The 12440-nt window shown below is 40.1% G+C and overlaps 1 protein-coding gene across 1 annotated transcript; it reads left to right on the top strand.

Annotated features, from left to right (window-relative positions):
* Window positions 1-295: 295 nt before the first annotated feature.
* Window positions 296-10130, top strand: slc17a6a (solute carrier family 17 member 6a). The gene is made up of 12 exons (XM_074678350.1): window positions 296-1020; window positions 2390-2645; window positions 3031-3149; window positions 4076-4190; window positions 5135-5222; window positions 5418-5504; window positions 6233-6375; window positions 6462-6611; window positions 7609-7741; window positions 7839-7949; window positions 8046-8173; window positions 8324-10130. Exons 1-12 carry the CDS (start codon window positions 935-937, stop codon window positions 8651-8653), a joined length of 1746 nt encoding a protein of 581 aa, XP_074534451.1. The 5' UTR covers window positions 296-934; the 3' UTR covers window positions 8654-10130.
* The last annotated feature ends 2310 nt before the right edge of the window (window positions 10131-12440 follow it).

Below are 12440 nucleotides of genomic sequence, written 5' to 3'. Positions count from 1 at the left end.
ATCTCTTATCAGCTCGGGTTTGGTTCTTACACAACACTGCCTCTGCGTGGTTGACTGCGTACTCTACTGTAGTCTGCTTACACATGCGTAAATAACACGTCTGTCTTTAAGTCAACCAAGAAAAGAACACCTCATGTAAAAGAGAAAAAAAATCATCATGTATTTTTTCTTTCCACAATTAAAATGTGATCTTCAGACTAAAGTCAAATCGAGAAATAACCGGATTCAGAGGGAGGGTGTGGAGATGGGGGTGACCAGCGCTTTGTGGCGGCTGCATCAAGTGATTTATCAAAATCCAGCTCATCTTCAAACCATTTTCTGTCCCGTCAAATGAATTCGTGAAGGAGGGAGGTTGTAAATTTGTTCATCGAGGTCGTGAACAGATTTTTGTCGGCTGTAATTGAATGAGAGCAGAGCAGAGCTGAGGGAGGGAGGAGGGGCTGCGCGGAGCTGCTGACAGGTAGATGAGCTGTGCGCTGTCCGCGGTGCTGAAACCTCCTCCGGCTGCTGCTCACCGGAGATCCTCACCTCAGATTAGACCGGATCTCCTCTAACCTGCACCGTTTCACCATTTTCATCTTTTTTTCTGCTGTAATCTCCAAGAGGTTTTTTAAAGAATCAACTTTTTCTTCCTTCATTTCACCGTTTTTCTTATCGCTGCCTGGATCTTAAGATGGCACTGCATGGATTAACATTGCGCAAGGCAGAAGCGGACTTATTTGACTGCTGTTTTGTGACTGTGAAAGCAGCCCTCTCACTCTAAACGGGTTCCCCCTCTTTCTCCATTTTCTGCCTCGTCTTTTTCAGGACATCCAGGCGTTTTCTGCTTCAACTCCAGGGGCGTGCTATTTGGATTATTGTCCCTACAACATGCTTTTTATTGCAGCACTTCCATTTGTTATAGTATTATAGAATTTTTGAAGAGAATTTGGACATGGAGCCAGGACAGGAGCGAGCTGCCCCCACCACTAAAGAGGGGCTTAAACAGATCGCAGGAAAGGCCCTCGGGAACCTGTACAGGTAACTAAGATTTCTGCACGATTTTTTAAATTGCAGATTTAGAAATAAAACCGGAAAAAAATGAAAACAGCCATATGTTAACATCACACATCAAGCATGCATTGGCTCTAAATGTGTTAACCATTGAATATAAATGAATGAAGGGGGGAATCTCTGCTTTCTGAGATGGATCACGCACTGGATGGTGGATGTGGCCCGAATATTTAAGGATCAGATATTTCCCTGGAGGATGATCCCTCCACCAGCAGCTGTGGGTGTTTTTTAATAATTAATGAAACAGAGCGAGTCGTGACACAAGGTCGGAGGATATCTATTACCTTATGTATCCATGTGGATTCAATCAAGATCGATGGACTTCATTTCAATTGACTACCTTTATTATTTTTACACTGACACGAAGATTTGAATGAAATATGCAAAGAAAAAAGGGAAATGGCCACAAAGCAAACAGATCCTTGTTTTAAAACCAGAACAGAGGATATGTAGGGGCAGATTTTCACACTAGTGATTCAGTCTTTTTGGAATTACGAATAAACGTCAATTAAACCTGGTTTTGCAAGATCATCTGCAAAAAAAAACTAACTGTCAAAAAATCTGCATATAAAATTTTCACCTTGAGTCTTAATGTTTTATTTTAGAGTTAGATCCTAAAAATATTTCATTTTTTGAGCTTGAGTTTGAAAAAAAAGCATAGAAAGATGAGTCAAAGCGTTGAAATAGAAAAAAAAAAATCTCTAGGTTTGCTGTGAGCTGGAGCAGGCCTGTGACCGCTCTGGATGAGGCCTCCAACATTTCAATGATTCGTTTTAAAATGAGCCTCAAATTCCTGCGCACAAATTCCACCTTGAAGCCAAATCAAAATGCCGACGCCACATTTATGAGCTCAATGATCATTAAAAAATGGCAGGAATGTCTCTAAACAACGGAGCTGCTGGTATTGCTGCAATGCGGTATTAAGGTCATTTTCTCTTCGTTTGCCAGCGAGTCTTTCTCCAAGAGGAATGTGGAGAATAAAAGGAGGGAACGAAAATAATAATACTAAATTAAAAAAAAGTGATTATGAATGAAAAGCTGCAAGATTTAAAGGGTCTGAGCTAGATTAAAGGAGGATATTAAGACATGAGAAAGGCCTAAAACTGAGTTAGCATAAAAGAAAGATGGATTACATTTTTTTCTAAGTAAAAAAATGCATAAAGAGCTGCAGAATTAATATATGAGTACCTACGTAAATGAATATTTGCTCATTTAGCTGAAAAAAGCCATTTTTCCCAGTTCTTCCGCTTTGAATCTGTTGGAATATTTATTCCTGAATCCATTCTAGTCTTAACTCCAAATTCTGCCCTAAAAAGCACTATTTTTGACCGTGCAGGAGGCTTGAAAAGCGGCAGCAAACAAGTGAGGCGATCGAGCTCACGGAGGATGGGAGACCTACGGCGGACGCGGAGCGGAAGCCGCCCCTGTGTGACTGCACGTGCTTCGGGCTCCCGCGCAGATACATCATCGCTATGCTGAGCGGCATCGGCTTCTGCATCTCCTTCGGTATCCGGTGTAACCTGGGTGTGGCCATCGTCAGCATGGTCAATAACCACACGGTCCATGAGAACGGCAAGATCATCATCAAAGAGGTGCCTGAAAACCCCGCCCACTTGTACCCCGGCACGAGCCACAATGCACGAGCCCCATTTGATGTGTTTGATGGGCCAATAGACACACCTGCAGAATGTGTTTTGAGGTGTTTGGTCTCTATAAGAGCATAATTTCCAGATAATTTTGTACTAATTTTTAGTTTCATTGAATCGGTTAATTTCTGCTTTCAATCATCAATCGATCAAACATATGGAATAATCGAACAATTAGGTTAAATCAGATTCTTTTTTCATGTCAGAAGAGTTACCATACAGTGTTTCTCAATCACATACATTATTTTCATTTTGAAAACTTAAACTTTGACAGGATTTAAATGGAAACATCCCTAAAACATGTCCTTTTTAAAATTTCTCTGTGTGAAAGAAAGCAAAATTCAACTGGGACCCTGAGACTGTGGGGATGATTCATGGCTCCTTCTTCTGGGGTTACATCGTCACTCAGATTCCAGGAGGATATATATCCTCCAGACTGGCTGCAAACAGGTAACTGTGCACGTGATCATTCCACTAAATACATGAGTTTAACATCGTGGGTGGGGTCTACTTTCAGATATTTCTTCAGTATTGGGATTTTTCTCATGTAAAACAAAAATATAGATGGAATATCAGTGCTTTGTGATGCTCCTGATTTGGGGGAGTCAGTCTGACCTTACAGCAGATAAACTGGGGATTTGGCTGATGCCCACCAGGCGTGCCTCCTCATGTTAATGAGCTCCCATGGGACCACCGTGTCTAATCCTTTATGTTCACAGACATGGCAACCACAGCAGCCAGATCACGGTGTAAAATGAATTTCTAAGCGACTGGAGGATGAATTTGAGGACTATAGCACCTCTTTATGCCATGTTTTTCCCCTACAACTACAATGGGACTGAAGCAGTGCAAATTTAAGACATCAAACTGTAATGTGAAACTTTAGGTTGATAAAATCTTTGTCAAAAAATAGTGTAAATGAAACAGTGATGAAAAAGACTGATTGGAAAGCGCCCGAAAAAGGACATGGCTCCAGTGTGTGTTGTACATGGATATTGCAGGATTGTTAGATTACCATAAGGGACATGAAGCCTAAATAAGATGCAAATCTTTGAAGAGCTTCCTCATGCCAAGTCAGCTGAGCCCACAGCCGCCTTCTGCTGCTAACACCTCCTGTCCTCACTCCCCTCACTCTGTAGAACTGCCTGGTGTGTGTGTAAGAGAGTGTGTGTGTGTGGCACCCATTTGGGAGTGTTTTATCTCTCTTATCACTACTTATTTTGTGTATCAAAGAACACCATTGTCCAGTTTTCTTTGACCAACTGTAGCTCAATCCCTTTACAGAGCATAGTGATCAAACCCTGCTGCCATTTTCAGAGAAAGAATCCCGTTTTGATGATATTCTGACAAATAATCCTAACACACTTTTTATTTAGAGTTTTTGGAGCTGCCATCGTGCTGACATCTACACTGAACATGTTCATCCCCTCTGCTGCCCGCGTGCACTATGGATGTGTCATCTTTGTGAGGATATTACAGGGGCTGGTGGAGGTACTGATGCTGTGTTTATCCATCACATCTTGACCTTTTCTACATTTGAAAACGATGCCTCATTATCAAGCTGAGGACTTAACTCAACCCCTAATCAAATTGTCCTGACCTTCTGAATTTGAACAGGTTTTATTTGCTCTCAGTGTGAATTTGTACCCAGCAGAAAAAAGCCCATTATTTAGAAGATCCAATCATAACCTGTGTACAATTACTAGACCAGCACATAAACAGCAAACAGCACGAAACCCTGAATAGCAGAGGCTTATGTGTGTTGGTTTAGCTGTCCAGAACAGCCTCATGTTCGCATAGAAAAACATAGAACAAAAGAGATAAAAAGCTCTCGATGAGGGCGGCTCCCACAGCTCCACAGAAAGGAGAAGATTTCAGGGAGGGAAGCTTTTATCAGACTGAAGGTCATCCTCTTTTGTTTTTTTGTTTTGCCTCACTCTGTCCTTTCAAAAGCAGCTTGTGAGAGAAAGAGAAAGCGGCTCCTGTGCTGGCCCATCGACTTATTACTGCAAATTAAACATTAGCATTTCAGGGTGTCTCCCACTGCAAGCCCCAGCAATTTGTGTCTATCAATAGTTGATTGTATGCCACTTAGTGAGTAATGAAGATTTAATGGGAGCAATTCAGTTTTTTTTTCCATGAAGTGGGTAGTCAGCTTGAATCTGTACTGGCTCACACCTCAGTCATTAGTCTCTATTAGACAGGTCAGCTAGCACGCATGTCAGTTTGTTTGTTATTAACTGCAATTTGTCCTAAATGTCTGTAACAAATGTGAGCAGACTGTGTCAATCAGGCAGAATCAGATAGGATTTAGGAAGTGTAGGATTTGTGAAACAAATCATTTGTGCTGGACTTCATTTAGAGGCATCAAAGCATGTGAGTGTTATCAAAAAGTGATGCAACCTCTCACAGTAATATCTTCCCTTTCTGTGCAGGGAGTGACTTACCCAGCATGCCACGGGATCTGGAGTAAGTGGGCTCCACCGCTAGAAAGAAGTCGTTTGGCAACCATCTCCTTCTGTGGTGAGAGAGCTGCACCCATCTTTATGTTCCTGTGAGAATACAGGAGTAACACCTGAATCAATTCTGCCATCACATGCTCAAGTTTCAGATGAATAAATATTGCCCCTGAAACATTTGTCAGTGTATACCATACATTGTGATAAAGCTCCCACCAGGATCAGATTTTGCTGGGTCAGACTTTCTTGTCTTGTTCAGGATCGTACGCTGGTGCAGTGATAGCCATGCCTCTGGCTGGGATCCTGGTCCAGTACACAGGATGGTCCTCTGTCTTCTACGTGTACGGTGGGTGTCACTGTTAACAGATTTAACAACTTGAAACCAAAAAAAAAAGTGTTTTATACAGATCACAAGTAATAGGTGACGGCAGCTACAACCTTACATGAGCTTGTATGACCAAATGCATGTTAAGATAATGACAGATCTGAGTATTGCTTCATAACTCTTTCTCTGTGATGTGTGATGTTACACAAGCAGAAACCTACACTACACTAACTGTAGACCCTAACAGGAAGTCCAACTCAGTAGATACAAATTTTGAATGCTAATCTTTAAAGCAATAAATAACATGCTTGGTAGCTTTTTTGAAAAATCAGATCTCAGTGGCTAATTTTTTCAATTTATTCAGACTGAAAGTCGCCAATAAGGTTACTATATAAAGACTTTAAATGTTGAGATTCCAGATGAGAACTCATACTTTGAATTCGACAACCAAGCAAAGACCCTGCTCCCTTCAGGGACTCTGTCACAAGCTTCAAAAAGAGTGTCAAATTTTGATTTGCCATTTTTTTCGATTTGTCTTGGTCCATCTGAAACAGGCTCAGGCTCAGGCACAGAGAAGTTGCCATTGTATCAAGATCATATTAAACACACCCATTCAGAATCAGGTTTTGGCTTTTTTAAACTGGACTTTCCTTTTCTAATATAGGTACATACTCTTGATATCTTGTGAATCATTTTATCTCACGAGTTTCTTTTCTTTCCTGACATCTATACTGTCATGATATGTTCAGGATGCTTTGGGATAATCTGGTACATGTTCTGGGTCTTGACTTCCTATGAGAGCCCAGCTGAGCACCCAACCATCACTGAAGAGGAGCGGCGTTACATTGAAGAGAGCATCGGTGAAAGTGCTCAGCTGATGGGTGCAATGGAAGTGAGTTTCTGATGCATCCAAATTTGTCATGTGTAACAGCTGGCTTAGTGCTGTACACCCTGCTCAGTGTCTGTTTGTTTGAACAGAAATTCAAGACCCCCTGGAGGAAATTCTTCTCTTCTATGCCTGTCTATGCAATTATTGTGGCCAACTTCTGCAGGAGCTGGACCTTTTATCTGCTGCTCATCAGCCAGCCTGCCTACTTTGAGGAGGTGTTTGGCTTTGAAATCAGCAAGGTAAATAAATTAATCACTCTACATGGAGTTCAGACCACTCTCCAGTATTAGGTGATCAATGTCTATGATTAAAAAAACTGTTTTCCCCGAATACATTTATATATGATACTAATAAAAAAAATGTGAATGTTCCCATGTAATGTGACATTTTGGTTGTAAGTTTCAGCTTTTACTTTGAAAATCCATTTCGTATTGTTTTCCTAGCTAAATGAAGCAGCAGGCAAAGCTAGCTGCTAGCTTGTGGTGGCGTTAACTAACTTTGTCTGATATTTTTCTCGAGAGTTGACAGAGACAAAAAAACGGTTAGAAAAAAAAAACTACCGTACTTGACACCGTTACACGGACAAGAGAAAAATAAAGAATTCAAAACGAACTGGGGACTGCTGAATGTGGGACAAAGCAGCTAACGTGCTAACCGTTTAGCTTATTAGCATACTTGACGTTGCAAGTCACAGCCAGCCTTATGTGTTAACAGTGGGCGCAATTTGTCTGTTGTTTTATCCTCTAAATCATAATTCAAACTCTTACAGTTTAGTTAAGGTTAAAAATTAGAAAATCTTCCTTTTCCCCAAAAAATGTCTTAATTACAACCCTGTACTTTTTCTTCTTTTGCCATAACCGTTGAAATGCTTTAAAGAAACAGATTAGTACACCCTTTTTGCCTGCTCCTAATCAAATATGTCATAATTCCTCAGTCTCACCATGAGCCTTTTTAAAAAGAGATGTGATTTGGTTATTCCCTATTGTAAATTTGAATGAATAAGTCCAACAAAGCAACAGCTTTCAACCAAACCTCTTTTTTTTTTCTTTTCACTCCTCCCTGGAGCGTGTCAGACATGAATCAAGCTGGTTTGTCAGGCTGCTGGGATTACTGTGGATGAGTTATAGCTCAGAAATGATTCTGGAGTCAGAGGGTGAGACAGCCGCACAGCCTGGGCCTGAGACAGAGGGAATCACTTATGTGTGTGATGAAAGTGTCTGTCTAATGTTTCCTCAGGTTGGAATAGTGTCAGCTCTTCCTCACTTGGTCATGACCATCATTGTGCCCTTAGGGGGCCAGTTAGCCGACTACCTACGGACCCACAACATCATGTCCACCACGATGGTGCGCAAAATCATGAACTGTGGAGGTAAGACTTTGGGTGTAAAGCCTCAGTGTACAACACTTGATGTGAATCATCCTTTGGCAGCTGATATTTGTTGACTGTTGGTCCTTTATGTTCTCAGGGTTTGGGATGGAGGCCACTCTCTTACTAGTGGTGGGTTACTCTCACAGTAAAGGGGTGGCCATTTCTTTCTTGGTTCTGGCAGTAGGTTTTAGCGGATTTGCAATATCAGGTAAGTCCTACAATTTTAGAGTTTAATAATTTTAGAGTCTAGTATAAATTCTGTGTTTAAAACTGCACAATACTGAGTTTCTGTCTGTCGTTATAGGTTTCAATGTCAACCATTTAGACATCGCTCCTCGCTATGCCAGCATCCTCATGGGCATATCCAACGGAGTGGGTACCCTTTCAGGAATGGTTTGCCCTCTTATAGTAGGAGCCATGACAAAGAACAAGGTGAGTTATTTCTGTTCATACTGCTTATAGAGTATGAGGCTAGATAAAGCATCCTTACTGGATAATCAGAAAACTTTGGAGCCCACATCTCATGCTCAGGGCTTCATCAGGACCTTTATCATACGACTCAACACTGCTTTCCATCTCTAGACTCGAGAAGAGTGGCAGTACGTCTTCCTCATCGCCTCCCTTGTGCATTACGGAGGCGTGGTGTTTTACGGCATTTTTGCATCTGGGGAGAAGCAGCCATGGGCCGACCCTGAGGATACCAGCGAGGAGAAATGTGGCTTCATAGATGAGGATGAGCTGGCTGAAGAGACGGGTGACATCACACAGGGATACGGCGCCATGGGCGGTCCAGCTAAAAGCTATGGGGCCACTGCACAGCTGAATGGAGGCTGGGTGCAGGACTGGGATAAGACAGAGGAGTACGTGCAGGAACCAGCAGGGAAGATGTATTCTGAGCGTGGCTACTCTTAAACCAGTGGTGAGTCTGCTGCTCCCCCCCAAATAAAGTAGACTCTCCATCTTGGATTGCACAAAAAGCATTATCATAGATATATAAATCCATTCTGTGTATTCAAGTAAAATGGTTACTAGTTTCAAAAAGCCAATGTAAAGAAATAGTTTATTGCAATGCAGAACAATCCTCATTAGATTGTCCCATGTTTCTCATCACATCTACCGACTGTAGGGCTTCACTACACAGAGAGCGGCTGCAAAGAAATCTGCAAGCCTGTGTTGTACTTCTTCTTAGGCACCCAAACCTCATCAATCTACTTGAACATGAGCCAGATGACACTGCAGTTGACCATCATATAGGGTCTTTACCACTCTGATTGCACTGAAACTATAAGTATTCAAATACAAGATTCTATTCTGTTTCTAAATGTGTTTTATGTACATGTATATACCTGTATACTGTTTCTGTGAGACTATTGTGGATTTTGGGTCGTTGATCTGTGTTAACATTGATATAAAAGGCCATATTTTTCATGGACAGTACCTTTTCAGGGAGATGTCTGCTTGCAAAAAAGGTCTTCTTCTTCTCAAGTGAGGCCTGTAATACACTATGACAAAAAATAGCGTGAGTGAAGTTGAACCGTAGAGTTTAGTGTGTGTTTGTTTGCATGAAATTTGCTCAGATTCAATGTTTCAGATGCAGCCGCCTCCTACCGGTCACCGATAGTCCTCATTCAGCCTGTAACTGCTTCGTTCTTAGATAAGTGTCTTCTGCCATTATAAATAACAATAAAATGAACTTTCATTATCAGGTTTCAGTCGTGATGTGAGACAAATCAAAAAAGTTTTGAAGGCGATTGCTCAGAAGACATTGTTAATTGATGTTTGGTGTGCACTGCAATAAATTCTGTGTACCAGCCGCCACCCATCACATTCTGTTTTGTAATGTAACACTGGCTTGCTGTATCTAACTGTAATTGTTTTGGAGTCATGTGATGATTAACATTAAGGTGTGTGTTAATACAAGTTACTAGTGTCTGGAGAATCCAGCTTTAGTGTCATGATGCAGGACGTGTTGCATTTTGACAGCGAGGAATGCAGTACTGTATATGAACAACCAGGTTTTTGTGCTCTCTCTTGATGTTTCTTGGTTGCTCTCATTGTCACCAAAAGTACTTTATGGACACTTTGATATTGTCACGTTCGAGTGGACCACATGAATTAATAGACGGCTCTTCCACCTGACTTTATTTGCTATTCAAATACTTTATTTATTTGCTGTATGAAATCTGCAAGGATGTTTAAAATATATGAATATTTAAGAATGTTTAAGATGACCAAAAGATGCTATTATGGCTTTGTGCCTGAAGTTTATGTAAAACAGATAAATGTGATTTTATGGCTTCTAATATTGTGTTTAATGAAGAGGTATGTTGATGTCAAAAGGTGTTATAAAAAATACTCATATCATTTTATATATAAAAAAACAACCAAAGTCATGTTTTTTGTCTTTCTTACTTGCCTTTTTATCCTGGATGTTAAGCAGTGTTTCCTCAAAGACTGGTGGAAGAGTATCAAACCTGTTGACCATCTTCTCCAAACGCTGTCCTGCTTCTCCTATTCTCTCCACGTCTCTCATTAGTAAATCAATGACTGAGGTCTCTGGAGTCCAGGGGAGAGTATTGGATCCTGTAGCTCAGTAATTGGTAAGAGGAGAGAGAACAGTAATGTTAATGCTATTACTTGAGTTTACATCCCTAAAAACCACAATCACAGTCTGTCCTTTTAGAGAGTCCTGACTTTTATATGCAGAGTAAAATCCCCTTAAAAGGTGTTGTGAAGGTACATCAAAGTGTGATGAACTTATTACGCAGCCTCTCACACTTTGCTGAACTGCAGAGGAAAAGGATTAGTCACAAGGAGAAGCTGAAGTGAGAATGTGAGGAGTGTATTATTGAATATTACACCACGCCAATGTGTCCCCGTGCACGCACAGCTGAGGTCGAGAGTGTGACATGTAACACATTCAACTATTGACCCAGCTCTGAGTCTAATCACATGATGAATCAATACTGTTTAACTGTGGTGTGTGCTCCAATTTAAAAACTAAACATGCTTCTAATGAAAGTTTGACCTTCGTGGTTTGATAAAGTTAAGGTCATGTAACATTCATAGAGGACTTTCTGTTAATTTTTACATTTGATAGAAAAACGACAAAGGCTTAAAGCAAGACTACTCATTACAGTGCACAGACAATTTACAGTTCACATACTGAGTACAGGCATTGGCTAAGATTAAATATACACCACATTAACAACACAGGCAGTTGAACAAGCACAAATGGATGACTGAACAACATTGTCTTTTAAAGTTGACACCAGAGTACATTGTACCCTTGTTTTTTTATGAAATAATTTAACATAAAACCTTTTCTAAAATATATTCTTAAATATTTAAGACTTTGTGTTTTCATGCTTTTATTGTATCAGAGTAATGATGATTAAAATTAAATTTTTGTTCATAGAAGTAATGTGTAAATATTGAAAATTCAGACACTCATCACACCTGATTCAAGTTCATAAAAGAATATTTAATTATGATAATTAAAAAATAATGTGTTTTATGCTAGTTATGGTTATCTGCACAAAGGTTCATCCATGGTTTGCTCAAATGTAAATTTGTTTGAGTGTGTGTTTTGGTGTCTTCACCTCACACTTAGGGTCAAATAGGGAATGAAAGATGGCAAGTCTAAATTCAGAGATTCGAACAGTGAAAAAACAAGCTGAAATTACCTTTCCTTGAACCTCTGAGTGAAGGCACAAACTGAAGTCCATCAGTGAGCTGGTAAATAATTCAGAACAGCATGGCGTCCGTCAATATACATCACCTCAAGCTTCAACATGAAGTAGTAACGGCCACGAGGTGTAGAAGATTCTGCTACTATTTACCAAATGGACCTTGATTGAGTATCTCTGTTCTCTCTTCAGGAATATAACTCACCAGTGTTCCAGTAAAATAAAAAGTTTAAAGTTTAATGCTGTAAAAGAGTCAAACAGAGCAGCTTTAAGTTAAAAATCAGTGCCTTTGTGGACAAAGTATTTGAAGGGGGCTGTGACCTAATCCTGTGATTAAAACCGTCACAACAAAACATCAAATTAAACAAGCTGAGGTTAAAAAAAAAGAATGTTCTGTTGTGTTCTTCCCTCAAAACAGGACACCATCAGGGGCTTCTAGCTGAGCTGGATATCATCTAATCTTAACTTGTTTCGAGGATATTAGGCAAGGCAAGTTTATTTATATAGAACATTTCAGCATGGCAATTCAGAGTGCTTTACAAACAGAACAAATTAGAACAAAACCATTAAAATTCAATTAAAAAGCAGATTAAAATTAAAAATATACACTAAAACAATACGATTTAAAAAAAATTAAAATAGATTTTAAAACAGATTTTAAGATAAGAGTGGCAGTACAGGGTTAAAGAGAAGATATTAAAATGAAATGTTAAAATGCCCTTATAAAAGGCAGCTCTAAAAGGTGAGTCTTCAACCTGGATTTAAATGAGCTCAGAGTTTCAGCAGACCTGATATTTTCTGGCAGCTTGTTCCAGATATTTGGAGCATAGAAGCTGAATGCTGCCTCTCCATGTTTGGTTCTGACTCTGGGGACTAAAAGCAGACCTGATCCAGATGACCTAAGTGGTCTTGATGGTTCATACGGGATCAAAAGATCATTGATGTATTTTGGCCCTAATCCATTCACAGCTTTGTAAAACAACAGTGTTTTTAAAGTCTAACCTCTGACA

Source organism: Halichoeres trimaculatus, unplaced genomic scaffold (genome assembly GCF_033239565.1).
Source record: "Halichoeres trimaculatus isolate MK-OKI-2021-1 unplaced genomic scaffold, fHalTri1.1 fHalTri1_scaffold_10, whole genome shotgun sequence".
In the NCBI taxonomy this organism is placed as follows: Eukaryota; Metazoa; Chordata; class Actinopteri; order Labriformes; family Labridae; genus Halichoeres; species Halichoeres trimaculatus.
Note: the sequence above shows the minus strand (reverse complement) of the source record. Positions and strands in the feature narration are given on the sequence as shown.